This window comes from Mustela nigripes, chromosome 12 (assembly GCF_022355385.1).
Source record: "Mustela nigripes isolate SB6536 chromosome 12, MUSNIG.SB6536, whole genome shotgun sequence".
In the NCBI taxonomy this organism is placed as follows: domain Eukaryota; kingdom Metazoa; phylum Chordata; class Mammalia; order Carnivora; family Mustelidae; genus Mustela; species Mustela nigripes.
Window position 1 is genome coordinate 70,567,031 of NC_081568.1, and position 27,683 is coordinate 70,594,713.

The window sequence follows — 27,683 nt, forward strand, 5'->3', positions numbered from 1 at the left end:
TGAGTCTCGCATCGGGCTCTCTGCTCAGCAGGGAGCTTGCTTCCCCCTCTCTCTCTGCCTGCCTCTCTGCCTACTTGTAATCTCTCTCTGTCAAATAAATAAATGAAATATTTAAAAAAAAAAAAAAGATTTGTTTAAAAAAAAAACACCAGGATCTAGCAAAACGTTTTTAAAAATAAAGATTTTATTTATTTATTTGAGAGACAGAGATCACAAGTAGGCAGAGAGGCAGGCAGAGAGAGAGGAGGAAGCAGGATCCCTGCAGAGCAGAGAGCCTGATATGGGGCTCTATCCCAGGACCCTGGGATCATGACCTGAGCTGAAGGCAGAGGCTTTAACCCACTGAGCCACCCAGGTGCCCCTAGCAAAACTTTATTGACGTTAGGATTAACATTTCCCTTGACCAAGGAGGTTTCAATGTAAAAAAAAAAAAAATCTATTCTATCAATGACAGTATCCTAATTATGATAGTATGCTACAGGTTTGCAAGATATTATCATTGCAAAAACTGGACAGAAGATAAATATGATCTCTCTGGCATTTCTTACTATTTCATATTAATCTACAGCTACCCTAAAATAAAATTTATTTAAAAAAAAATTCTAATCTAAAGATACTATTCATTCAGCCTGCTTCTGTAGTACCACCCCAAAATGTATTCATCTGATGATTATTCTCTGGTGATAAAAGCTCACTCTTGGAATTTAGAGTAATAAAGGAAGTCTCTGTTTCCGGTACGTGATATATTTTTCTTGCAGCTCAGGACATCAGACTCCGTTCTTAAACACACATAGCACCTGGTCCATAGTCGGTGTTCAATAAATATTTATTCAGTGAGCTAATTATTTCTGAGAAAGCCAAAATGACCAAGGCACAGGCTGTGAACTCCTAACACTGCCTGTCACAGCATTCCAACAGGGAAAGACACCAACTCAAAACATAACACTATGCTTAAGCAACAAAATGCCCCAAATGCACAGTTGACCCTTACCCACATATATTACTCAATTGTTCCCTACAAATTGCACTACACACTAAAGTAGGACAAAGAGAGTCTCAGTGGATTGAGCCTCTGCCTTTAGCTCAGGTCATGATCTCAGGGTCCTGGGTTTGAGCCCTGCATTGGGCTCTCTGCTCTGCGGGAAGCCTGCTTCCCCCTCTCTCTGCCTGCCTCTCTGCCTACTTGTGATCTCTCTCTCTCTCTCTGTCAAACAAATAAAATCTTAAAAAAAAAAAAAAGTAGGACAAAGAAATACTGTCAGACCACTTAAAAAATCCTATTCTTTAATTACTGAAATAGCCCTGGTCTAGCATATAAGGGCCCTTTCCAAACATTAACTTGTAAATTTATGGTTTGGGAAGGACAATTGCATCAAGAAGTAATTACACAAAGAGTACCTACTTATCAATTCTGGTCAAGGATGAAGTGTCAATCTCCTGGTTGTGTTGATTTTTTCCTTCTATTAGAGAACAGTTGATGGATAAAACAGAATGCTTTTTTATTTTATCAATCCCTTCAGCCAATGACATATTAAGAAATGTTTGAGGGACAAACATAACATCCTCTAAAAGAGTGTCTAAAGTATTTTAATTTCACTTATTTTATCACTTACAATCCTAAAGTTACAAATTAAAATTGGGGACTTATACCAAGCTCTGAGCATTTTTCTTTGATCACTTATGTAACCATGAACACTTCCTCCTTTACCTCACATTTCCCCACAGACCGTCCAAACTGAGATCTAAACCAAGTCCAGTGGCTGCTGTCCTTGAACCTGGTGAGTTCAACTGAATACCAAGTATTCAATTTAACACAGGAGTTGATTTAAACAGATAAGGAGCAGGAAACTCAGAGCTGAAGGTAAAACCAGCTCTTGATGTGCCCCATTGTTCCTTGGCATACTAAATGGTCATCCCATTAGCTGACCTCCTATCTCATCTGAACTAAATACCAACGCTGAATGCATCTCTTTAAGGCACATGTAGCCTCATCCTTGAATTTCCAGATTTGTATCACCATTGTTCTTTTTCATTTCTTTTCTAAAGTGGCAGCATTTCTAAGAGTCACCAAAGAAAAACAGGTTTCATTTGGAGGAGGCAGTTGGGAGACTCGTATAGCCTCCTCTGTTGTGCAGAAAAGAATCTCTGGAGCTTAAATTTAGCAAATATATAATCTCTTAACATTAACACTATCCTATGAATGAAGAAACTACATGTACAAGTAAAGCTTAAAGAGGGGGGAAAAAATAAAAAACCCTACCAAAATAACAGGGAAGCCAAACTTAACAGTTCTTCATGTTATCACTGCACAACTATAGGCTCTCAGGACTAGTCACAAGTCAACTTTAGAAATTACCTGTAAAGATGAACTCTCTTTCTGCCTCTAATTTTGGTATTGACCCTAATACTTAACTGCCATCCGAATAACTCCTTTTCTTCTTTTCTAAACCTTCAGACTGCAGACCATATCCATACTCAACCAGAACTAGGCTATGAAAAAAAAGTAAAACAAACTCCTGTTTTGGGGGAGAAAACTTTCAGTTTATTGGAATTACAAGGAATACTTTAACTTAATATGTATTTCATGTGGTCCATTTGAAAACAGCTTTTTTTTTTTTTTTTTAAGATTTTATTTATTTGACAGAGAGATACACAGCGGGAGAGGGAACACAAGCAGGGGAAGTGGGAGAGGGAGAAGCAGGCTTCCTAATGCGGGCTCGATCCCAGAACCCTGGGATCATGACCTGAACTTAAGCAGATGCTTTACGACTGAGATACCCAGGCACCCCATTTTCCCCTTCTTAAAGGTACAACTGAACTCAGCTTTTCTACATTGAGGCAAAACTTCCAACTGCCTATTGGCAAGTAAACTGGGCTTTATTTAATACTATCTAATGAAGGTTTTTTTTTTTCATCTTAAATATGGCATGCCATCATAATAGTGGATGTTCTCCTGCCTTAAAAGTAGGTCTGCTAAAAAATAAAATAAAATAAAATTCAAAAAATTAAAAATTAAAAAAAAGTAGTAATTCTACTTTCCTTAACTAAAGCTGACTTGATGGTCACCTCAAGGATGAGGTGGAGAAGTTCAGGGAAGCCATCAGAGAACATATTTGCAGATTACAAAGGGATTACAGTTTCCCCTGCTGAGCAGGAAGCCTGGTGCAGGGTTTCAACCTAGGACTCTGGGATCATGACCTGAGCTGTAGGCAGCTGCCTAATGACTGAGTCACCCAGGCACCCTGAAAACAGTCATCTTTAAGGGAGACTTACCTTCAAGTAAATTCAATTGCACATCGCCACTGTTACTCATGCCCTTTCCAGGCCAGTTACTTTTTACCCTGAAGAATGACAGAAGATGAGACATTTTAGGGGTGCCTGGGTGGCTCCCAGGTTTAAGTGTCTGCCTTTAGCTTAAGTCAAGATCTCAAGGTTGTGGAATGGAGCCCCATGTCCAGAGCCCAAGTTCAGTGGGGAGCCTGCTTCTCCCTTTCCCTCTGCCCCTCCCCCTGTTTGTGCTCTAATGAATAAATTTTTTTTAACAGATTTTATTTATTTGGGGCTCCTGGGTGGCTCAGTGGGTTAAGCCTCTGCCTTCAGCTCAGGTCATGTTCTCAGGGTCCTGAAATTGAGCACCGCATTGGGCTCTCTCTGCTCAACGGGGAGCCTGCTTCCTCCTCTCTCTCTGCCTGCCTTTCTGCCTACTTGTGATCTCTGTCAAATAAAATATTTTTTTAAAAAAAGGATTTTATTTATTTGAGAGAGTGAGAGAGAGAGAGCAAGAGAGGAGGGAAGGGCAGAGGGAAGGGCAGAGGAAGGAAGCAGGGATCCCGACATGGGGTTCAATCCAGAGACTCCAGGATCATGACCTGAGCTTGAGGCAGAGGTTTAACTGATTGAGCCACTCAGGTGCCCCAATAAAGAAAATATATATTTCTTTAAAAAACCAATTCTAGGGCGCCTGGGTGGCTCAGTGGGTTAAGGCGCTGCCTTCGGCTCAGGTCATGATCTCAGGGTCCTGGGATTGAGTTCCGCATTGGGCTCTCTCTGCTCAGTGGGGAGCCTGCTTCCTCCTCTCTCTCTCTCTGCCTGCCTCTCTGCCTACTTGTGATCTCTGTCTGTCAAATAAATAAGTAAAAATCTTTAAAAATAAAATAAAATAAGACAGGGCGCCTGGGTGGCTCAGTGGGTTAAGCCGCTGTCTTCGGCTCAGGTCATGATCTCAGTGTCCTGGGATCGAGTCCCGCATCGGGTCTTAAAAAAAAAATAAGACATTCTAGATCTTGAAGACTTAGCATGAAAAAAGGAATTTAAAAAAAGAAAAGATTTTGAGAGCAAGAGAGAGCAAACATGAGTGTGAGCACAAGTGGTGCGGGGTGGCCAGAGAAAGGGAGAAAGAGAAGCAGACTCCCTGCGGAGGAGGGACCCTGGACCTTGAACTGAGATGAAGGCAGATGCTTAACCGACTGAGCCACCTAGACACCTCCAGGCTAATTTTTCTTAAAAATGTTTTTGAGCAGCTAAAAGAGCATTTTTGTCAGTATGTGCAGGCTTGTGACCTGTATGTAAGTTAGCACCACACCAGGAAACAACTGAAAAGGAAATTAAGAATTCTATTCTCAGTCACATCAAGAATACCTAGAATTTAATAATAAAAAGTGCAAAACTGATACTCGAAAAGTACAGAACATTGTTAGGAGCAATCAAAGACGACCTCAGTCTAGGGAAAAACTTCCCATGCTCATGGATTACAAGATTTAACATTGTTAAAATGCCAGTACTTTCCAAACTGATCTACAGATTCAAAACAATCCTGATCAATGTCCCAGCTGGCTTCCTCAGACAGTAAGCACTAACCACTAAGAAAAGATGATTTACAAGAATGAGAAGGGGCGCCTGGGGTGCTCAATGGGTTAAATATCTACCTCCAGGCTCAGGTCATGATCCCAGGGTCCTGGGATTGAGCCCTGCATCAGGCTCCCTGTTTCTCCCTCTCCCTCCAGCTCTCCCTGCTTGTGTGCTTTCTCTCTTTCTCTCTCTGTGTCACACAAAGAAAACCTTTGAAAGAAAAAAAAAAAAAAGAATGAAAAGTATGGGTTGCCTGGTTGGCTCATTTGGAAGAATGAGTGACTCTGGATCTTACAGTTCTGAGTTCAAGCCCCATGTTAGGCTAAGAGGCTACTCAAGTAAAAAAAAAAAAAAAAAAAAAAACAAACCTTAAAAAAAATAACAGTATATCTTGCATTTAGGAGTTACTTTATAGATTAGGGTGTTATGAACCTGTAACAAGCAACACTGCATTAGTCCTAACTCTGGCCTCTAAGACTCTTCCAAGGTAGGATTTATTGAAAACTCGCATGTAAGCCCTAATATACAAACCAGGCCTGTTCTGTAATGTAACCTAATCACTGCCAGGTTCCTTTAATGGCAGCACTCCCAAATCCACCTGGAAAAAATTTCTGGGGGTGGAGTGATGGGAGCTGAGGGAAATCTGCAAAAACAAACAAAAATGAAAAGAGGAAAAAAATGTTCCCTGACTTCCTTCCGTAGGGTCAGAGGTTTGAAATACATAAAGGAGAAAATATTCAAAAAATCTTCTTGTAAAAATCTGCAAGGCAATTTCCATTAAATAAACGGGACAAATGTTACTTTGTGTGATGTTTCTACATGCCACCCTAAGAGCTGAATTAGCCTATCGCACTAATACAATAGGTTACATGCTTCCAGTCCCAGTAAATGTCCTTCACCAGGTTTTAGGTAGAAAAGCTAACCTCTCTTAGCTAAAGAGTTATGCCAAGTCTAGCTTACAGATTATACTTCTTCTCCCTCCCCAAAGACCATTTAAAAGCAATCTTTAAAAAGAAAAAAAAAAAAAAAAGCACACACATGGTCAATTAATGCCACTGAGAGGAATTTATTCTTCTATTAAATAAAACTATAGCCCTCTGAACTGTTCATTTAGAGCTGCAATTCCAACCAAGATTTACATTAAGATTTTTTTTCTTATATCAAAAACAAGACTCCAATGCAAAGAAAAAATAAATCGCTCAGGAACAAAAATTTAAAGCCCTCCAAAGAAATTTCTTTTACATTTGAAAATAAAGGCAGATGTTACTACTTAACACTGATGGAGGCCCCAGGATGGGCTCACAACATCCTTACGCATCACAGAGCAGGTTACAGCCATTTGACACAGCGCTCTCCCTTGAAGGCACAGAGAGGCACACAGTGTGTCCTTTGCAGAAGAGGCTCAAGGTTTTAGCTTACAGAACCGTATGTTAACGACAGGTGCACTGAGTGGCTATCATGTCTTCATATTCTTTGTAAGCGATTGAGCCATCTGGCTCAATGGTCAGAACACTGAGAGGGCTGTATTTAGCAGGAACACATGACGGTCTTGGCACTGAGGAGTCGAGCTTCTCATGGATGATGTTTTGCACCATGGTGTGAACTGGTGAGCCATACCGATATCCAACAGCCCTGGGACACTCCCCTTTGCAGTATCGAGGGTTGTATCTGTGCGGGGCCACGATCCAGTTGTCCCACTTCAGCTGGCTGAAGCTAAGCCTGAAGTCATGGAGCTCGCACTCATGTTGGGGAAAAACAAACTGTTTAAAGTACTCACTCAGATTCAAAGAAGTTGGAACCAGAGTCTTGTTCAATGCCAAGCTGACAGTTTCCCGACCTCTCCGGTGGCGGGAAGATCTTACACCCTCAGCCGACCCTTTTCCCTTGGAGCAGACAGACAGACCACCATTCTGGTCAGCACGCTGTGAAGGCCTCCGTTTGTAGCGAAGGGAATACCACCCGTGATAAGCCTGAGCACTTGTGTCATTCAGATATAAAAGCAGTGAGGGGGGCACCAGAAGAGTCACGTTAAATGGCTTGTCCCAGGCTGAAGAATCCTGCCCCTGGCCTCTCTCGCAGGTTAAATTGACAGACATGTGAATACTTCTCTTGTTGGAGGCCACTAGAGGTCGAAGAGGAGTGGTCACATCAACCTCAAACCATCTGTATTTCTTTTTAATTTCAAACTGTAAGTTAAAGTTAAATGAGGACTGAGCTCTACTGGGGGTCCTGCTAGAAAATTCTGGCTCTTTGATCACCAGGTTGCACACACATTTAACAGCAGAGGGAAAAGAAATGGAGTTGCTGAAAGTATAGAGCAAGACTGACTTCAGTAAGTTTTCAACGGCAGTAACACGATCCAGGTTAAACAGCAGATCCACTGATGGAACGGATCCTGAGAAGAAAAACAACCCACCAGCAGTGCTTTAATACAAAAACCAAACAGCAAGTCATATCAAGGCATGTGTCCTTCATCATGCTTTTTCTCCCTTCTCTTTCCCCACTTCCTCCAGCCTTAAGAAAGGGAGTTGGGGGGGGGGTGAGTTTTAGAGAAAATACAGGGCACAGACATCATAAATAACTGCCAGCGAGTATGACTGGCTATTTTATCACCAGAAATTCACAACAGTTTTGGTGGTGAACAAAACAATGGAGAATCATTACATTTCCCAATCTCTGGTTTCCCAAGCTCAGCCATTGGCTCCAAACATAGAAGAAGCTAGTAAATTCTATTTTTCTCTTGGAGAGTCTCTAGAGAGGTAACTGTAATAAACACATTTACCAGCCTTGTTAAGAAAACTTTCTAAGACCTAATGAACAGAGTCAATGAAGAACATAATGGTCTAATTTGGAACACTTGAGATTGACAACAAATGGAAGCTTTAAAACCACTCTAGTAGAATAAGACCTCAAGGAAGATGGGAAGGCTTTAAACAGCCACAGTTGACCCACTAAGTTAGAACGGTTTTGGTCATGAGCTAGTGAATCCAGGTTTGTTTTAAAGCACCACTCCTTTCTCTCTCTTACACACACAGGACTTCAAGGTGCTGGGTCAGACTGATGACTAACACTTTGTTCTTGGGAGGACCTACTGTTACAAATGCGGTCTTCCGCTTTCCTCACACAGAAAGCAAACAAGGGGAAAACATCCTATTTAACACAATACACCAGTAGCTAGGAGACATTTTAGACATATTTCCAGGTCAGCATGGATAGAATGAGAATAAGAAAACAGAAGTTAAAATACTTGGTTTCCAGTCTTGATTTTGTGACGTTGGAGAAGATGCTGACCTCCAGCAACACTCTGCTCAGTCTTTAGAGCCATTAAGTTGCTTCTAGCTCTAAAGTTCTACCATATGGGGGCGCCTGTGTGGCTCAGTTGGTTAAGCGCCTGCCTTCAGCTCAGGTCATGATCCAGGAGTGTCAGGATCAAGTCCCTCAGTGGGGAGCCTGCTTCTCCCTCTGACTCTCTCCCCTGTCATGTTCTCTCTCTCTTTCTTTCCCCTTCTCTCAAATACATAAAATATCAAAAAAAGATAAACTTCTACCATATGAGCCCACGTTAATCCATGAGGGCATAAAAAAAAAACAGGAAGGTCAACTACCAGATTTGTTTCAGAGTGGGGGTACTGAGTATCACACAAAATAAAAAGTATTCATGCAAAATAAAAAGTAATCATGCAAAATAAGAAGTAATTTAAGGAGTAAGGCCCAGCTCCATTCTGTAACTGAAACAGACAACTGTATCATCTTCCCACCTCCCATTACCCAATCTGCTTCTACATACCTGTTGCCTGGTCCCCAGGAGCCTGCTTGCGCTGGGCACAGGATGTGAAGAGCCGAACAGTGTTGTAGAAAGGACTTCTGTTAGATTTAGGGATTCCCTCCTTGGTTGCATATGCCTTATAGAGCCTCTTCATGTAGCGCAAAGCTCTGGAGTCTGGCTGCAGTCTAGGGGTGCCACCTTGCCCATCATACAGTACCCTGAAAACAGGAGAAAGGAAATCAGATCTGTCTCTTTCATCTAGAGGCCGCAGCAAGGACCAAGGCTCAGCCTTAGACTTCAACTCAGCACCAGCTGCAATCTGAGTTTCTCCTCTAGAAGCCTGAGAACCAAGCCTAGTAGGAAAACACAGCCAGGAAAAGCAGAAAAACCAAAGGAAGAAGTTGCTGAGAAGCGCCATGGCCTGGAAGAACTAGCAAGGGATACATTTCCCCCTACCAGTCTTCTTGCTAAAAAGCCAGGAAGGGCCTAGCTCAGTCTTTTAAATAAATTTTAGGTGTGTAGGCAGGCTAGGGTCACTTCTGTAATCAGACCTCAAGGACACCTAGCTGAAGATAATTTTTGTCAGCTGTGCATCTAACTGCTGATAACGTCTTATTTATCCAATTTGTCCTCATTTAGATATGGATGCATTCTGGTTATTTCTCTTTCTTCTCCCCCCTCCTTTTATTTTATTTTTAAAGATTTTATTTATTTATTTGACAGAGATCACAAGTAGGCAGAAAGGCAGGCAGAGAGAGGAAGACAGGCTTCCTGCTGAGCAGAGAGCCTGATGTGGGGCTCGATCCTACGACCCTGGACCATGACCTGAGCAGAAGGCAGAGGCTTTAATCCACTGAGCCACCCAGGCAACCACCACCCCCCTTTAAAGAGAGATTTATTTAAAACTCTTTAAGTTATTGTTACGCCAATGGACTAGTTATGCAAACCAAAAGGCCAAGAGAATTGAGAAATGATCTCAAAATCACCCATTTTTTGAGACTAAGATTCTTAAAATGTTCCTTAGGCGCTTGCTGAAACTTTCAAAGAAATGGGAAAGCTATTCATGGTAATAGGAAGATTTGTTGATATGCAGTGTATTGGATTCACTCTTCCTCTTCTTTCATCCTCCTCACCTCTCTGGCTTCCAGGTGCTTAGAATAATTACTTGTTGCATGCTGATTTGGAGAGTGAGAAAAAGTCACAATTGGCATTGAAATTCCATAGAGCAGAGAACTATTGGGTTGCCCAGTTTTCAGGGAGCTTCCTACAGAATATGTACTTGGAATACTGAAATATTCTTTAAAAAGGACATCGCTAGAGTGCTCTTGTCCTTGGTATAGGACTTATGCTTTTGGAGCTGAGACAAAGCTAGAGATGATGTTTTAGGAAAACGAGGTACACCATGAGAGACTGAAATGAGGGCATATCCAGTCAGTGCACCCGTGAGGAGACCATGCTGGAAGGAAGTCAACCCACACTCATGGTACAAGATCCAGAAGCAGTCAGTGCAGTACCTACGTTGATGAAACTGAGGGACGTTCTGCACGATTTAAGCTCATTGCCTGCCAAGACTCCCTGGCCCCAGGCTAGGAGGCAGGGTTCCATAAAACACACGCAGACTGTTGAATGACAGCTTACTCCAACATCACATATGGCTGGCAATTCCATGAACAGAAACATTTACAGACGCTCTGCGTCAGGCAGAAAGGCCAGGCCCGCAGCATCCTTCCGTAGAAAGTGCTTTCGGAAACGCCGAGAACGCCCCGGCGGCAGTGAAGCGCGGGCGGCAGACACGCCCCACGCGGCACCGCAGCCTGCCCCCGGCCAGACCTGGGTGGGAGGTGGTGGCAAGCCGGCGACTCGTGGAGGTCGCCTCGTTTCTCCTACCGCCACCCACGGCCGGTTATCATATGTTTGCCCGTTCCTTGGGAACTCTTCGTGGGGCGCAATTTGAGGAAACGCTTTTATTCTACCCGGGGAAAGCCCGAGACCCGCCAGCGGATTCTCGGACCGCGGCAGCCGAGAGAAGCCCCAGATGCACGTCCCTGATCCTAGTACTGGGTCGCTGATGTTCTGAAAAGAACCGACCCCTTTAGCGCTTGGACCAGAGCACAGAAGGCTGCGAGCGGCGGCCCCTCCTCCGGCCTCAGGGTGCTCTCCACAGGCGCTGGGCTCGCAGGCCCTCAGGGCCCGGCCGGGACAACGCGCCCTCGACGCCGGCTGGCCCCCCTCTCACCACCTCTCTCTGCCTCCCAGCCCGACCGCTTCCTGCGGCTCCACAGCCGGGAAGGAGGCTGAAAGGAAGCTGGGGAGCCTCCCGCGGCTGCCCGAGGCCGCAAATCCCATTGCGTACTCCGGGCCTCAGGTTGGGCCCCGCCCCCTCCCGGGCCACCACGACCCGCCGGGCCGCTTCCCTGCAGAAGCTAGAAGAGGCAGCAACGGCGCCTCCCCCTGGAGACGGTCGGAAAATGGTACTCCCCGGAAGTGACTTCACGGCTTCCTGGAGCGGCTTCCAAACCTAGCGGAAGTGACGGGCGGAGGCCGCTGGTTCCCGCGACTGTGGAGGGCGAGGTGACCCCCGCGCGGGAGTGAAGTCCGGGCGCGCGGTAGTGGGAGTCCGTGGGAGGGTGGGGGCGCCGCCTGGGCGGGGAAGGGTGAGGAGCTCTGGGGAGGGCGTCTTGGGTCCAGGACGGCGCGTCCCGGGACTGAGGCAAGCGCCCGTCCACCCTCGTCTTGCAGACGCCGCCGCGACCATGGGCCGCACGTTTGGGAATCTGACCCGCATGCGGCATGTGATCACCTATAGCTTGTCGCCCTTCGAGCAGCGCGCCTTCCCGCACTACTTCAGCAAGGGCATCCCCAACGTGCTCCGCCGCACGCGGGCGTGCGCTCTTCGCGTCGTGCCCCGTGAGTGCCTTGGCCGGGTTGGGGGGCTGGACTCCGGTTAGACACTGAGTGACCGCGGGCCCCCTCACTGAGCTCCCTCTGCTTGCCACACACACGTTTTCCATTATTTCAGCACAAGTGTATCCTCCCCATCTCACAGAGGAGCAAACCGAGTCACGAACAGCGGGCCCAAGGTCACTTGTGTGATTCTGGCGTCTCTCTCTGAGGTCATCTTGACCCACTTCGTAGCGATGAACTGTTCTGTGTGAAATGGGTAGCAGATAGTAATGATGGTTACAGAGCATTGTGAATTGTCCAAAAAAAACCCCAAACCCCAAAGAAGTGTGCACTGGCGTGTTAAAGGGCGAAGTGTATGTTACGTGCATTACATCTCATCTATCTCACTAACATTTTTAAATGTGCATCTGGGGGGAGAGAGGGAAGTTTTGGTGATGGATTTTCCTGGAATGGGCCGTCCTTTTGGTCACCTGTAAAATGGGAGTGTGGTGTAACCGTCCTTGATCATCTGGTTTAAAAGTGGCTTCTTGGAAACTAGAGACAGTAGGGCGGAGCCCGCAGTGAGTCAGAAAAGAAGACTGAGGACCCTGGTGTCTTCCATGGGCTTGCTACTTACTCTCACTTTTTATTTTTAAAGCGTTTGTAGCGTTTTATCTTGTCTACACTTGGGGGACCGAGGAGTTTGAGAAATCCAAGAGGAAGAATCCAGCTGCCTATGAAAATGACAAGTGAGCCATTCATCTGAATAGTGATTACCGGTGTATGAGGGACCCTTCTCTGGGAGAGGAGTCTACGCTGTAGTGTCTTGAAGACATAATAAACTTATTATGGACTGCACTGTTGTAATTTTGCGTTTTTGTGAGCAAGTCCCTGGTGTGACTGCTGAAGCTTAAGTTCATGACCTCCCCTTCCTAGCCTGAGTCCTGAACAGTTTGGCTGGTCTGCGAGTCTGGTAAAGGATCTGGACTCAGTGCTTGCTCTATAATGTACAAGAAATTAGCGGCATCTACTCCTGCAGCTTTTCACTTGTGTGTGGGATGAACTCAGGGGTTGGTTCCCAGTGGTCTCCTCCCATAATAACAAGATTTTGGTAACTATAATTACTGTTTCAAGTACTTAGCTCTTTACACAAATAAGTACTTGTAAACTTCACAACTACCTTTGAATTAGGTATCGTTATTGCAGTCATTTTGCACATGAGGACCCGGGAGCACAGTGAGAGTAAGTAATTTGACCAAAATGACTCAGCTAATCAATGGTGGAGTCTGGCACTAAAGTTTTTGCTCTTAAAGCTATACTAGACTGCCTTTCTTCTAAGACAGGTCTGCCTTAGCCCAAGGGGAAGGAAGTCAGCTATAAGAGGAGGGGGTGAGGGGCACCTGGGTGGATCAGTGGGTTATGGTCTCTGTCTTTGGCTCAGGTCATGATCCCAAGGTCCTGGGATGGAGCCCTACATCGGGCTCTCTGCTCAGAGGGGAGTCTGCTTCCCTTCCTCTCTCTCTCTGCCTGCCTCTCTGCCTACTTGTGATCTCTCTGTCAAATAAATAAATAAAAACTTAAAAAATAAAAAGGGGGGGTGAGGTCACCCCTTGGCCTCTAGAGCTAAACTGCCTGTGTTTGTACCAGGTTGGTAATAGTAGGCCATAATGCTAAAAATGTTTACTCTCTGGCCCTTTACTGAAAAGTTTTCCCCTGTTTTAGAGCCTTTAAATGATCTTTTTAGTAGAAAGCTACCCTTCCTCTACCTGGAAATGGTAGAGGTAGATGTTGGTAGTTTTATGCTTCTGGTTCTCTGCTCCAATTTCAGAAATTTCCTCACTTCTAAGGATACTTGCTGCTTGTCCAGAGCAGTAACTTTTACAGTGTAGTTCAGCTTCTGGCTATAATTTTTTTCTTATTCTAATGATTATTCTCATCTGTTAGGAAGTGAAGTTTAAAATGCTTCAAAACAAACAAAATGGTAATAAAATTGCATTGATTGGGAGGCAGGATAAAGAACCCGAGTCTGGTGAATTTAGGCCCATACCCTTAACCTGTGCTGCTTCAACTGTATGATACAAGAAAGAAACCTGTGTTCCTGAGCTTTGACCTTTTTGTTGTAAGACGATGTATTAATACAAAGCCATAGGGTGTGGTAATGGTGGAGTGAGTGATCTGTAGGAGTCTGGCAGGTTTAACAGACAACAACTACGATGAAAACTCCTGCCTCACCCAACATGGTCCAGTTTTCCTGGGCTCTCTGTATTTGTTCTCAGGGTTTGTTACATGTTTGGGTCATAGACTGTTGAGGATCTGATGAAGCTGTGGACCTGAAGATGTAAATGCACCACCCATCTTTCATTCTACATAGTTCTTGTTTTGTTTTTAAGATTTTACTTATTTGGGAGGGAGAGTACAGGGTAGGGGGCTGGTGCCCAGTGGCGAGGATCAGAGGGAGAAGCACACTTCCCGCTGAGCAGGGAATCCGACATGGGACTCTGTCCTGGGGACTCTAGCATCATGTCCTGAGCCAAAGGCCTTTCATCTTTCTCCCTCTGGCTAGCCCTGAGCTTTGAGGAGATGGCTACCCTCTCCCATCCTCTTGGCTTCATTTTACCACAAGACTTTATTTCTTCCTGTTCCTTGGCTCCTTTGGATATAACAGCTGAAAAGCAAATGTACCCTTTCTCAGCTCAGGTCAGGTGACCAGGCACCAAGTATGGGTCTGAATCCTTTCTATCCCAGTAGCGCTCTGAGAAGACCCTGCTGTAAGCCCTATTACCTGCTGAGCTTCTGCCTTTGAAGGAAATTATGAAAGTGTGCTGTAAGCCTGTCTCTCCCCAAAGGGCTTACTTCTCTAAGCTGGAGGGCACCCTGTGTAGCAGGGTGCTGAGGTAGGTGGGGAGGCTGGAACGTGGTGAGTTGTATAGCTCACTGCTCCTGTATGTGACATGGGATCTGGGATGATTTTAGGGACCACTCTGTCTGCCAAAATCTACAAAGAAAAGGAAAACATGAGTGAAATCTCTCAAGGAAGAAAGGGACCACTGCTGTGGGCCGCAATGCCTGTAACCATCCACGTGGAGCCTCTAGCCCTGGGGTGTGGCGCCTTCCTCTGCTTCCAGGGCACAGCTACTCATTTCACTCTGCTGTCCTCAGCGGGGCCCTGCCCCCACCAGGGCTTTTATCTCTGCCCTGTACAATGTGGCAAAGTGGACTCCAGGTTGCCAACCCAGTCCCAGAGATGCAGGCCTCTAGTGTAGGCTGTGAAGTCTGTGCCAGGTCCAGCCCCAGAAAAGCAAATACACTTTGACCCTTGCAGTTTACCTGGAAGTTTCTCCATTTCAGAGTCTTTCATTTTTTATTAGGGACGTCCTACTCAGGGACAGCAGAAAAGTCTCCAGTTACTGCCGAGACTTCATGGTCTCCTCTCCCCCTGGAATGTGTTTCAAACTGCTCACGGAGCTACACGCACTTTCTCCCATTTCATCCTCCGCACTTAACCCCAGTGGTGGAAAATCCCTGAGAGTTGTTACCAAGCAATCAGCTATCAAACATGCTTCTCATTTTCTTCCTGTAAATTAATCATTTGAACCCCCAAATGTCAGTGGCTGAGAGGCCTCAGCCATCTCATTGGGAGAAAAAAGAATAAAGCTCTAAGGGAAAGGGTTAGCTTGTGGTTAATGTAGAACCCTCGCTCCTGCCTCCCAGCCAAGTAAGTGTTCTCTCTATGGCTAAAATTAGTAAATGCTGCTTAAATTAAACCTTTTTGCTGGAAGAAGGAATATGGAGTTGTATGTTTATTTCATTCAGTGAAATACTTCACTGTAGAGAGCCCATGAATTTTTTAAAATTATTAATTTCAAGAGTAGGATTTCACAACTATTCAAGGACTGTGGGATGGCTGTGGACAATTGTCTGGATGCCACTTCACTTTCAAAGCTGATTTTTGCTACATGGCTGATTTAAAACAGTGACAGAGGTAATGTAGACATACACTGAAATACCTTTCCTGAGATGCCTGGGTGAGAGGTTCAGTCGGTGAAGCATCTGCCTTTGGCTCAGGTCAAGGTCTCAGGGTCCTGGGATTGAGCTCTGCGTCTGGCTCCCTGCTGAGCAGGGAGAAGCTCCCTGCTTCTCCCTCTGCCTGCCGCTCCTCCTGCTTGTTCTCTCTCTGTATCTAACAATAGCAACAACAACAAAAGAAATATTTTTCCTAGCAGTGGTCCCTTCTGTGGGCAGTAACTGATAGGCTTTTTTCTTTAGGGAGGAGAAGCGGCATACAAAATTAGAGGCTCAAACCCTAAAGGCTTCTGCAGTGTTGTCACATTCATGTTAATGAATGGTTTATTCTTTTCCCCTATGCACACTGGAGCCTCAGGCCCTTTCCTTGGCTGGGGTACTGACTGTATAATAAATTAACGCAAAAGGCTAATTTGATTTTGCTTGGAGTAGCGGGAGGCAGAAATGGAGGATTAGGAGAAAGTACCTGTGTTTGGAACTAACAGTTTCCAAATCCCATTTGGCAAATCCCTCTCTTAAGAACAGGCTGGCACTGAGGCCACATCAGACCAAACTGTCTCTAGGACATCACGTTGTTCAGTCTCTTGCTTATCTAATCAGGTTTGTGTTCTTACCCAATGTTCACTAGGTCATCACATAGCTTCTTCCCCACCCCACAGAGGTTCCTAGTTAAGCCCCTACATGGGGTGATTCAACATTCAAGCACAGGGGTAAAGGGAAGGAGCAGCTGACTAATCTGCTTCTCCATGTTCCTCAAGTGCAAGCAGTGGTGTCTCCCTCTGGGCTTGGCTCCATGGTCCTTAACTGACCAGAACCAGGACAGACAGATCTGTGGAGTCACACCCCCATCCTCCCCTGTCCCAGTTCTGAGGTTCACCTTACCACTCTCTTCTCCCTTGACAAGAGGATTGGCGACCATCCTGTTCCACGTTCAGCTGAGCCTCATCTCCTCCACTCTAACTTGTGGAACAGGCAGGCTCAAACCAAATATCCGACCCCTGAAAATGATACAGGCCTTGGGAAGAGGTATCAGTCACCTTCTTACAGAGACACCAGTCAGAAATAATCTTGTTACCTTCGTCTTATTGGCTCATCCTTCCAGTCACAGGAAGCTCTTAAGTCCTATAATTCATACTCAAAAGTTACACTATTCCCCCAAATTTATGAAAATGCCCAGGTCATTTAATGATTACCCACAATACCTCACAACTTAGTACATGCCCTTTCTTGTTCTAGTGATCTGCCATAGTTCTTACTTAAGCTGATGGACGTTTGGGGCTCTAGCGACATCTCAGTGCTTGGTCTGTTTCCCTGAAGCTGCTGGAAGGCTATGCTCTGCGGAAGGACCTAGTCAACTACTGTGAGGAAAACCCATTAATTCAAAGATTGCAGTGTGATTTGTCACCACCATCAGGCAATCCCAGTGGCTTAGGAGCCCCTGCTAACTCTTCATTCACACATTTAAAAACAAAACAAAAACCCCATATTCCATTCTATTCAACCCCAGTTCAAGTCCTGCATCAGTATTGATTGCCTTTGCCCTGGGAGAAGGCAGATAGGCTAGACTTTGAACTTGCCACAGCTCGGTCCATTCTTCTAGGGAGAAGATCTGGAGCAGGAAACAGGACAAATCATCTATGAAGAAGGGGGATCTGGGGCACTGTTGGGTCACACTTGCTGAAGCAACTTCCCACAGTAGGGAGATAAGGGCCTTATCCAGTTGCCAGTAACATCAGATTGGTGCTTCTTTCCCAGACAAGGTTGAAAGGCGTCAACACGAAGACCTCATTATGAGACTTCTATTTTGTATTACAGTGATCTCACTGAGCTATTTTGGAATCAAAATGTGGCTAGGTGCCTGGCTTCCCTCAGTGGCTTCACGTGGCTTTCAAAGGGAAGGAGGGGTGGTGCTGACTTTTGGTAAAATGGTCCAAGCCAGCAACATAATCACTCAAAGTCCAGATGAGGGATCAGTAAATACAACGTGCCTAAAAGGCAGGCCTTGAGCACATTCCTCTGGTAGACATTAACTTATTAAATTGACCCTGACTGCAAATATAAACTTTGCCCCCATCTCACCTGGCAACCATAAAAGAGGTGAATTTCAGTCTATAAAAGCAAATGGGAACTGTCACTAGATTCTGGGCTCCAACAACCTCCCTCCGGCAAGATGTGGCACCTCAAGCTCTTTGCAGTGCTCATGATCTGCTTGCTGCTGTTGAACCAGGTAGGAAGTGGACAAGCAGGGACTGTGCTGGTGGGGAAATTGTAAGCAGACCTTGAGAACAGGACTCAGCCCTGAGGAAGGGTCCCTCTGCTCTGAAGTCTACAGCATCATTCGCCCAAGGTGTGCAGATGGGTGTCAGCACTTCCATACCTGAGGTTAATTCTTTGCCCTACAGGCAGATGGCTCCCCGGTACTGGAACTGAGTTCAACAAAGAGAAGGTCACGGAGAATGACCCCGTTTTGGAGAGGGGTCTCCCTCAGGCCCATTGGATCCTCTTGCCGGGATGATTCCGAGTGTATCACAAGGCTATGCAGGTATTCCACAAACTTGAGCGCAGGCCAAGGAAGGATCAGCACACTTACCTGAGAATAAAAGTGGAACAGGCGATTGCCTGGGTTGTAGCCTGGAGCTCCCTGGTGAATCCTGAGGGATTCAAGAACCAAGAACAGCTCCACACAGGTACCACTAGAGAGTGGTTCCTTTGCTTTCTGCAGTTTACCCTGAGGTTGGCTAGAGCAAGCAGAGCAAGAAAATGCAAAGAGGTGACTGGCTCTGGGCACTGCTAGACCTTTGTCTTAAAAACCACCCTTTCTTTTCCTTTAGAAAAAGACGCTGTTCCCTAACTGTGGCCCAGGAATGATGTACAAACCAGGGGAAAAGAGGACAGCGCTCACCTACAACAATGCTCCGTTCTATGGAATATTGATTAACTGCATTTTGGCTGGAGACACTTAAGTGAAGCAGTCTTGTTATTTTTAATATTTAAAGACAGATGTACGCTTTAAACTGGTCTCCGTTTCTTCTTAGAATGTTATGTAGCTAAGCATTACTAAACTTGTCAATTTAAGAGTTTATTTTTCTATGTATACTATTAAATGTCTCAACATTTTTGCAGTCTGGAATTCAAACTTTTAAGGGTTTGAAAAGAATTCATTTTGTATGCTACAGGAAAAAAAAAAAACAAGCATTGCCTAAGAGCAGACTTAACAGTCTGTAAAGTGAACAGTTAAAGTGAACATTTAAGAAACAAAGAACATGATGAGAGGCTGAAAGACGAGTTTCCTAATAGCCACGTGTTTAGCCTTGGCAAGTTCACATGCTATGGCCCTGGCCCTGATCCTAGTTCTTCACTCTGTGTCAGAACTCTCCAGTGAGTTGCCAGAGATGGACTGGCATTTGTGACCTGATGATGTGCCCACATTTGTCTAGGACTTAACTGAAGGAAGAACTGGAATAAGAATCTAGTTTAATAAAACAATAAAAACCCACGCCCCCAAGAACAGCAGAAAAGACTTTTTTGGATTTCTGCTGGAGCAGGGCAAACTGTGATCTATGCAAAAGGATGCATGGCCATCAAGTTCAGAATTTCTGTAATCAGGAAATGAGAGCTGGACTGGGGGTCCAGATTTTTCAGGCAGAGTAGCAGTGGACACTAAGATACAAAACAGAAATTACATTGAAAAAGCAAAGTAAGAGTTGAAGAAGTTTAAAGAGCACAGTGTTTATAAACTTTAATACAGAAAATCTATTTGATATTTATTAAACTTAGTTTCTCCAGCTATGGTTTGGCATTATACAAAGCATCTTAATGACACAGTAGAGTTAAAAAGATCTTTACAAATTGAAATGTGATACCCTTGTCTCCAAATATTTTAATTGCCATAAATTTGTTTAAAAATACACATTAAACGCATGTTTGACACTCTAAACTTTCTATAATCTCAATACCACAAAATACATATAATATACTATACAGATGTGGAAAAATCTAGTTAGTATATAATACTTTGCTCACCATTAACAGCTTTATTATGTGAAATGCACATACTTAGAAATCCTAGCTTTTGAGCCCCAAAGTACCTCTGAAATTTTAATGTATTGCAACAAATAAAAATCACAGTATATAATTGAAATTTTGGTTGAAAATGTCAGATGCCTAAATATTTTGGATAAAAGAAATGTAAAACAAAGATTTGGATCATGTAAAAAACAAAGGCATCCTACCAGACACTAACAGTACCTTTCTGCAAAATCAACAAGGCTTTTAATTTATCAGCGGCATTACTTCCCCTCCAAAACCCTCCCCAAATATCAAACCATTATTCACCAAATCATTTTAATTTCAAATAAGATAAAAGGATTCAATAAATATATAAGCATTTCCATCCTCCATATACAAAATTTCGTAAAACCATTCAAAACGGAGGCTAGATAGAAATTTTCATAACCGTGCTAACCAACCTCACATCTGGTCCTCCAAAGTAGTGCCTTTTCAGGCATTGCCAATTGGGCCAGCTCTGGTGGCGAGCCCCATCTCGCTTCACCCCAACCCCAGTACTGTTGAATGCTCATGTCAATGATTTGCCAGGTGTGTGCATAAAGTTATAAAATGGGGACACTTCTTGAACAGCAACAACAAACTCAACAGTATGGATAACCATGGCAGAGATGTGAAAGGCAGCATTTCCAAACATATTTTCCAGGGAGGAAAACATAGCAGGTAGAAAATTCCAGTGGTTAAAAGCTGAAAAGAAACCCCACGTGTAAGCGGTAACAGGTCAAAACTGCAGATTACTAGAATTTCTGGGTGGGAGCTTTTCTTCCCTGTGCACATTTAGAGAGCTTTTTTGTTTCTTTTTTTAAGGATGGCAATTTATGCTTAGCTGAGCAATGGTGGCACAGAGAGGTCAATGCTGACATTCCTAAAGTCAACTTCATTACACAATGATTGCTTTTAGGCTGCTATTTCAGGATACTTAAACATCGAGAAGACTCAGTTTAGACTTAACTATAATGCCTTATTCTGTGACCAGATTCCATCAAAAAGAAGAGGTGGAAAGATTTTTCCATTGCTTTTCTAGAGAAAGTGACTTTTTAACTAACCATGCGGTTCAAATGAAGAGAATCAGCATGTGCTTTACCTACCAGTAGTAACTTACTTCTGGTCACTTGCCAGCTTGATTCTAAGGTCTGTAAGTCTAAACTGAATTTCTCCATCACGGAGTATGTGAAAGATAAGCATGCAAAAGACATGACCAACTTGGCCTCTTCCTCTACATATTCCAAATCATTTGACAATTTTCTCTTTATTTTACTGAACAGCAACCTTAGAAGTGCAGTGTTATTTGTTTCTGGAAAAATGTCTGCCTCTCTCAACACATTAATATGTAAAATCAAAATGAAATCTGTGCTCCACATAATTAGGAAATATGGGTGATAGGAGTCTACATGGATGTGAAATGCTTTGCTTCCCAACTTACTTAAAGAAAAAAATCATCACAATCTGCCTAAAACTGTCATTCCCTTAGATGTTCCTGGGACCCAGAGGCAAACTCCTAAAATTGAAAATACATAATGAGGCCATTTTATTCAATTAGCAACTGGAAAATTAAAATCCTTCCCACCCTGTAAGAGCCCTATTATACTACAGAAGGGCTCAAATATATTTTAAAAGTTAATTTACTACAAATCATAGTAATTAAGCTTTAACAATCTAAAAGGAATACACATTGCACCCCTGAACATTAATATTCAAGGTGTCAACAAGAAAGTGTCTTAGATCAATTTAATAAATAATATGGAAATAGTTGCACTAAGCTAAAATACTAAACACACACATTGTTGACAAACTAATTTCATGTTTTCATACATACATACATATATATAAAGTGTGTATGTGTACATAATTTTAAAATCCAAAGCTGCATACCCTCACACCTAGAAGAGTGCACAGTGTACCTCTCCTCTACACAATCAGGCATCACTGACTGGAGCGACCACTGGCTGCTCTGAAACTCCAGGGTGCTGCCAGCCTCCAGAACCAGAACTTTCATTTAGAACAGGTGCCTTCTGTAGGCTCTTGCTTCACAATGCAAGCTCTCTCAATGAAGTAAGTTCCCAAAGTTTCTGTCATTAAATACAAAATGATGCTTGTCTGATTTAGCTGATTAACCTTTCTTTAATAAAAAGAAACAAACAACAATTAAAAACAACAACAACAACAACAACAACAGTGAATCTAATAAAGCCACAAGTGAATGCAAAGTGCGGCCCAGATGCCTATGGACCCGCCAGTGGGAGAGCTAGCCAGAGCACAGGCATGTTGGGCACATGCACACATTACTCTACACCACCTTTTCACTGTAGAATTAAATCAGGAGATGGTCAACCTTCTCCACTCTTCAGCAACTATAGCTAAAGATTTATCTGGAGTACTCATCGCTTTTAAAGTTAGTTCTTGGCTACTTGCCCAGGAAAAGGTGGCACTGAGGCAAGAAACAGGCTGAACACTCCCAGCAAGACTGGACCCAGGCTGGACTGTGGCGGGTGGATCACCTGGAGGGGAGTGCTCCCCACAGCCCAGCCCAGGCTGGGCAATATTACCACATGACTTCATCCACTGTTCACTGGCTGCCCGTGAAGAGTCCGGGGGCGCAGGCTGCTGCCTCCTGGCATACAAGTGTGGTCTTAAAAAGCAGTCAACAGAGTGATTTTTTAAATAGCTGCTATTTCTATAATTAACTATATATTAAGTACAAGTCTCAGATGAAGTAAGTTTTTAGCCACTTGTCAAATTCAGTTTTAAATGGTCAGAGAACAGCGAAGACACCTATTGAGGAAGGAGGAATGGTGGCCTACAAAGGGAGTCCAAAGTATGCACTGGAGCAGATGAAGACACAGAAAACTTTTGAGGAGATGGACACAGAGGAAAGGGAGTGGTGCTTCCATAGACTAAGACATTGAAAATTCAATTATTTAGGACAGGATTCTGATCCACTGTCCGTTACCACCTGGTGGGAAAATCCCTCCACAATGAAAAGCTTGAAAAATTCATTCCCAAAGAATTAACACAGTTCCAGAGAGAGAATTAACTTAGAACAGCACCATAAAACATGCAGGAAACTAGTTTTTAACAAAATTATCAGTGTGACCCCAGAAACACTCCTGCTGCCTTTCAGGACACACAAGAGATTAGAATACACTGGAACTCAGAGGTGCCCTGCTGGCTGCTGTGGCTGAAAGCTTATCCACTTCTAAGACATCACTGCAAAGTAAGGAATCAGAGTAAGAGCAATCAGAGGACAGGACATACAGCTACTTGATCAACAGGGTCCAGTCTCTCATCGAATAACTACCCTAATCACTGAGAAGTTGTCCTCTTAAGGAAAACTGTTCCTAAAACATACTAATAAGTTAGAGCAAGATTTCAGAGGCAATGTCTCCAAGAGAAAAAGATTAATTTCAGCATAATTTCTGGATTCTAATCCCTAACGACATGCAAAAATCACCTGAGATACAGGGCAGTTAAAAAGTTCTGTAAATATGAAGCTACAGGACAACGAAAGTTCATTAGCTTCAGAAATAAATGTAAAAATGACTCATATACAGAGGATTCACTGCACCACTGGCTTGGGAGATATTCTATCCTTTCTTTCCCACTTCAAACCTTAGCAATCATCTATAAACAGCAGGGCAATCTTCTTTTCTGATTGGATGAATTCATTTTTGGAATAGGGAGAAAGACAAACAATTTTTTTGGAGCAGCCATTACCCAATTAGACTAAGTCATGTACCAAAGCATTAGCTTTTCTAAACTAATTCATCTTTATGTGACCCTAAAGGAAGATTAAAAAAGAAAGAGTACTGAACATTACTACTGCCAAAGACCAACCATACTGGGTGATCTGGTCCTAGTGTAAAATATCTGTAAACAATCCATAGAGTTTTCATTCAAAGGTAAGATTTAAGGCACACCAGACATGATAGGGGCACATGACAAGGGCATGACAGAGGGCACATTTCTCACCTTTGACTCCAATGTGCACCTTACAGGGAAAGGTACTCTGATATACAACTTTTACAGAGCTGGCTTAAGCGCTACCCTTGCTCCCCTCCCCTTCCCTTCCCAAGAGAGCTAACACTGAACCAAATTAGGAACTTTTCTAGTGTCAATTTTCTCATCCCATCAGAAATATAAATCATAGGTGAGGGCCTTCATAATACAAAGGGAGTCAGTACAAGACAAGTTTAAAAGGAGAACGTCATCTCTAGCTCGGGCATTATACCTTAAATTGTGTAGCAAAAGCACGCGCAGCAAAGCTCCAGCCCACTCCTGCATCAGTCACTGCATGCTCCCATAAGAGCATCATGATCTAGTGTGGCAAAAAACAGTTTACAAATAAGAATTCTGAAGAGAGAGTCAACCCTTCAAACATCATCACTGAAAGAGACGTAAGCGGCAACCCTTAGGAGGGGGAGTCATCCTTTGTTCCATAGTAACTTACTCTTTTTCAATTAACTGTCAAATTATTAGCAATAAAAAAGAACACACGGTTTTAATACAATCCATGAAGTTCAAGATTGTCCTTTTATGAAACCCTTGACATGATATCCTTCTCCTACAAAGTTTGCCTGCCCTCTTTTGTAATGCATTAAATGCAACCTATAGTCACCTTGTGATTGCTATAGTGTTATTAACACATTCACAGTTCTTGACATAATGCATATCAACTCAGACGCATTTCATTTTCTATCTGTAGAATGCCATCTTCTCATATTTAAATGATTTTTCATGTGTAGAATATCCTTAATACTAAGCATAAATTCTGCAATAAAACTGTAGTTAAGATTTAAAATAATATCAGGTAGTAGGTACGGAAAGAACATGTCCATATTTTAGATCAACCAACTCTTACTCTTAGAAGAGCTACCACAAAAAGACATTAGGTAACAAAGCTCCCTAAGTATATAAATAAAAAATGCCTACCTTAAATTTACACTTAATGTTCAACAAAGTAAATTTATAGGCAGAAATAACTAAGTTTTATACTAGCCCCAGTCTGGGAACTTAAAAAAATAAAATAAATAGAATTTCAATTGATTAGTTATGAATTGCAACTGGAATTTCAAGCTTATTACAGATCACTGACACCATCTTATCAATGTGCTGCAGATTTAAAAACATTTAAGTAACTTTTCATATTGGGAATATTAAAGGGGTCAACTGACATCGTGGCTTTGGGTTATAAATAACAACAACACATGAACCAGGGAGGAGAAAACCATTCCTCATTCTTAGTGTCGACTAGGTGGTATGTTATGGCAGTTTTCCTTTGTGATGTGACACAGTGTTGTGGAGAAAATCAGAGGCAACGAGAATGTGTTCAGTTCAAGATATTAGCTTGGCATCCTGGCGAAGCCAGTGCAGTCCCTGGCGGGTGTATCGAACGAGGTCTGTCATGATGCTCGCATTAAAGATGAGAGGGCCCATTGCTTTATCCAGTTCAGCAAAGAATTCTAGAAAACCAAAAACAGTCATTAAATGATGTACACAGTCTCTTGAAATGCTGCTTTAAAAGTTTTAGGCTAGATTCTAAAATGGTAGTCAAACGAAGTAAAAAAAAACACTCCCTCCTGCACTACAATGATGACCACCCATGTTTTAGAACAAACCAACCCACAGTCTGCCTTTCAAGTTCTAGTATTTTGCCTGGGTCATGAAACTTTTCAAACAGACTGTATAGTTAGGAATTGAGTGTTATACATAAAAGCAGAATTCCACTGATGGAAACTATCGATTGCTAATATGGAGTACACATTACTAAAATGGAGACAATGTACTACATTGTAGTATTACTGGAAACAGTCTGTATGTACTGCTTTTGTGTAAGAAGCAAGTGATACAAAAAGTTCTTAGAACGGTTCTCCGTAAGCGCTCCTGTGAGATTAGACATTTATGACAAACTTTTTGCTGTAATCATATGCCATGTAACACTGATAAATTATCCCATGTTTTCGACAGTAATGTTTAAAAATGCAAAGGATGGAAATGAAAGGATTCTTCCTGTGTGACCAAATAAAGGCTGATCTGCATGTGACGTGGGTGCAGAAAGGAGGAAGGAAGGACAGTGTCCTAACATTTGATCCCGATGCAATTTTGGGAGAAAAGAGAGGGATGTAGGACTCAGAAAGGAGAGTTTTTATACATGCAGAGAAAAAGGGATCATTCTCATGATAAACACCTGGGCCTACTCAAATAGAAGCAATCAAAGAGGAGGAGAAAAGGGTCGTCTTTATAGAATTCCAGATAATAAATTCAGGTGCAGTAACAGAATACAACATTCCTGTTTCCTTTTTTTGTTTGTTTGTTTGTTTTTAAAGTAGGATCCAATGTGGGACCTGGACTCATGACCCTGAGATCATGACCTGAGCTGAGATTGAGACCCAAACACTTCATCGACTGAGCCACCCAGGTGCCCTGAAAATTCCTATTTCCTAGTGCAATAATGGATGTAAGTAATAACCTAAGTTAAAGTTTAATACGGAATCTTACATCAAACTGGGTCAGGCTGAAACCACCTGGATTGTGTCAATGGCCAAATCCAAGTATCACTAAACAAGAGACCACCATTAATTAAATGCCTCAATAATATCAATAATAGGAGATCTAGAGCAGCACCTACGAAATGTTAAAAACCTGAATCTAATTGAGTCTCAAAAATATAACTATCAGTATGAAGGAAATAAGGGGGACAGAGTAGCAAGCTAAATGATACCAAGAGGAAGCAATCAGTCAAATCCATAATAGGACTCATTTCCTCCTCAACAAAAATGGCACAGTGCCCCATTCCCCCAAACACCAAAACCTAGAAGAAGGAGACAGACTTTGGGCACTGCTGAAGGAATGTTTGGACCCTGTTAAAAACAAACAGTAAAGAAGAAAAAAAAAGACATATTTGCAATAACAGGAAAATTGGAGGACAGACTAGGTATTGGGTGACAGAAAGGAATTTCTGTTAATTTTGGTGGCTGTGTTAAAGGCACGACGATTGGGAGCCTGGGTGGCTCAGTGGGTTAAAGCCTCTGCCTTTGGCTCAGGTCATGATCCCAGAGTCCTGGGATAGAGCCCCACATCAGGCTCTCTGCTCAGCAGGGAGTCTGCTTCCTCACCCCCTCTCTGCCTGCCTCTCTGCCTACTTGTGATCTTTGTCAAATAAATAAATAAAATCTTAAAAAAGAGAGAAAAAAAAAAAAGGCATGACGATCATGTCCTTGAAAAATCCGTATCACCCAACGATGCATACACCTAAGTATGTTCAGGGGAAATGCTTTAAATACTCCAGCAGGGCAAGAAAAGTATGATTCAGAGAGAGGGTGAGGTGAAACAAAATTAGGAAAATGTGTTGAATGAAAGATGCTCAGGGATCATTGTGCCATTATCTTCCCTTTAGTCAACATTTGAAAAGTACCACACAAAAAGTAAAAGTGAAAGGACAAAGAGAATGAAAGGACAAAAAAAAAAAACAAGGCTAGAAAACAGGCATAGGGAAGAAAAATGGAAAGTAAAGCAGGAGTGATTTAGTAAGAATTCCTGCTTTTGTAACCTTTCCTGAGCAATAGTGACAATATTTAAAATTTTAGGAAAGAATCAGGTTTTCAGGGACACAATTTTATGTTAGATGCTGAGGTTCCTCTTCTACGTTTCTCCCACCATTATCATTCCTTAGGGTTAAGAATCTTCATCTTCATCTCATTACCTGTTTATATTACACATATTTAAATACACTCTATGAAAAAAGGAGACTTGATTGACCAGTGCAGTGTTTCTCTACAAAGGGTCTATCTGAACAGCTGCCACACACACATATATTCGCTAATAACAACTATGAAAATAAGATGGTGTTTATATAGTACTTTTGCCTAGGATCCTTTATTTACTTATTTTTAAATTTAAAATCCAATATAGGGGCGCCTGGGTGGCTCAGTCAGTTAAGCATCTGCCTTTGGCTCATGTCATGATCCCAGGGTCCAGGGATGGAGCCCCACATCGGGCTTCCTGCTCAGAGGGAAGCCTGCTTCTCCCCACCCCCCAACTCTCTGTGCCTATATTCCCTTTCTCACTGCCTTTCTCTAACAGATAAATAAAATCTTAAAAA

The 27,683-nt window shown here is 43.0% G+C and overlaps 4 protein-coding genes across 9 annotated transcripts in view; 2 read left to right on the forward strand and 2 right to left on the reverse strand.

The window, feature by feature from the left end:
- Positions 1-5,900: 5,900 nt before the first annotated feature.
- GDF9 (growth differentiation factor 9) lies at positions 5,901-10,967 on the reverse strand. Of its 5 annotated transcripts, XM_059417556.1 has the most exons (4): positions 10,129-10,967; positions 9,748-9,789; positions 8,636-8,832; positions 5,901-7,243 (listed from the first exon to the last, which is right to left on the reverse strand). In XM_059417556.1, exons 2-4 carry the CDS (start codon positions 9,786-9,788, stop codon positions 6,279-6,281), a joined length of 1,203 nt encoding a protein of 400 aa, XP_059273539.1. In that variant the 5' UTR covers position 9,789; positions 10,129-10,967; the 3' UTR covers positions 5,901-6,278. The 5 variants fall into 5 exon arrangements, with proteins under 5 accessions (XP_059273539.1, XP_059273541.1, XP_059273538.1 ...); XM_059417558.1 differs by lacking the exon at positions 9,748-9,789 and having other exon boundaries at positions 10,445-10,967; XM_059417555.1 differs by lacking the exon at positions 9,748-9,789 and having other exon boundaries at positions 10,133-10,967.
- A 113-nt stretch (positions 10,968-11,080) lies between these two features.
- Positions 11,081-12,355, forward strand: LOC132028508 (cytochrome b-c1 complex subunit 8). Its single transcript, XM_059417559.1, has 3 exons — positions 11,081-11,185; positions 11,354-11,521; positions 12,156-12,355. Exons 2-3 carry the CDS (start codon positions 11,368-11,370, stop codon positions 12,248-12,250), a joined length of 249 nt encoding a protein of 82 aa, XP_059273542.1. The 5' UTR covers positions 11,081-11,185; positions 11,354-11,367; the 3' UTR covers positions 12,251-12,355.
- Positions 12,356-17,628: 5,273 nt separating this feature from the next.
- Positions 17,629-18,637, forward strand: LEAP2 (liver enriched antimicrobial peptide 2). Its single transcript, XM_059417562.1, has 3 exons — positions 17,629-17,747; positions 17,923-18,062; positions 18,352-18,637. Exons 1-3 carry the CDS (start codon positions 17,691-17,693, stop codon positions 18,386-18,388), a joined length of 234 nt encoding a protein of 77 aa, XP_059273545.1. The 5' UTR covers positions 17,629-17,690; the 3' UTR covers positions 18,389-18,637.
- A 596-nt stretch (positions 18,638-19,233) lies between these two features.
- The window catches only part of AFF4 (ALF transcription elongation factor 4), a 96,459-nt gene continuing 88,009 nt past the window's right edge, over positions 19,234-27,683 (reverse strand). For both annotated transcript variants that reach the window (XM_059417561.1, XM_059417560.1), the window contains one exon: positions 19,234-25,044. In XM_059417561.1, the coding sequence (XP_059273544.1) occupies positions 24,917-25,044 (128 nt within the window). In that variant the 3' untranslated portion in view covers positions 19,234-24,916. The remainder of the gene's footprint in view (positions 25,045-27,683) is intronic.

Excerpts from the sequence above, each read along its gene's own strand:
- GDF9 (XM_059417554.1), bottom strand. The coding sequence starts at position 9,032 with ATGGCGCTTCTCAGCAACTTCTTCCTTTGGTTTTTCTGCTTTTCCTGG. Across the intron at positions 7,244-8,635 it reads TCCTGGGGACCAGGCAACAG|GATCCGTTCCATCAGTGGAT; the intron begins GTATGTAGAAGC and ends TTTTCTTCTCAG.
- LEAP2 (XM_059417562.1), top strand. The coding sequence starts at position 17,691 with ATGTGGCACCTCAAGCTCTTTGCAGTGCTCATGATCTGCTTGCTGCTG. Across the intron at positions 17,748-17,922 it reads GCTTGCTGCTGTTGAACCAG|GCAGATGGCTCCCCGGTACT; the intron begins GTAGGAAGTGGA and ends TTTGCCCTACAG. Across the intron at positions 18,063-18,351 it reads TGTATCACAAGGCTATGCAG|AAAAAGACGCTGTTCCCTAA; the intron begins GTATTCCACAAA and ends CTTTTCCTTTAG.
- LOC132028508 (XM_059417559.1), top strand. The coding sequence starts at position 11,368 with ATGGGCCGCACGTTTGGGAATCTGACCCGCATGCGGCATGTGATCACC. Across the intron at positions 11,522-12,155 it reads CGCTCTTCGCGTCGTGCCCC|CGTTTGTAGCGTTTTATCTT; the intron begins GTGAGTGCCTTG and ends TTATTTTTAAAG.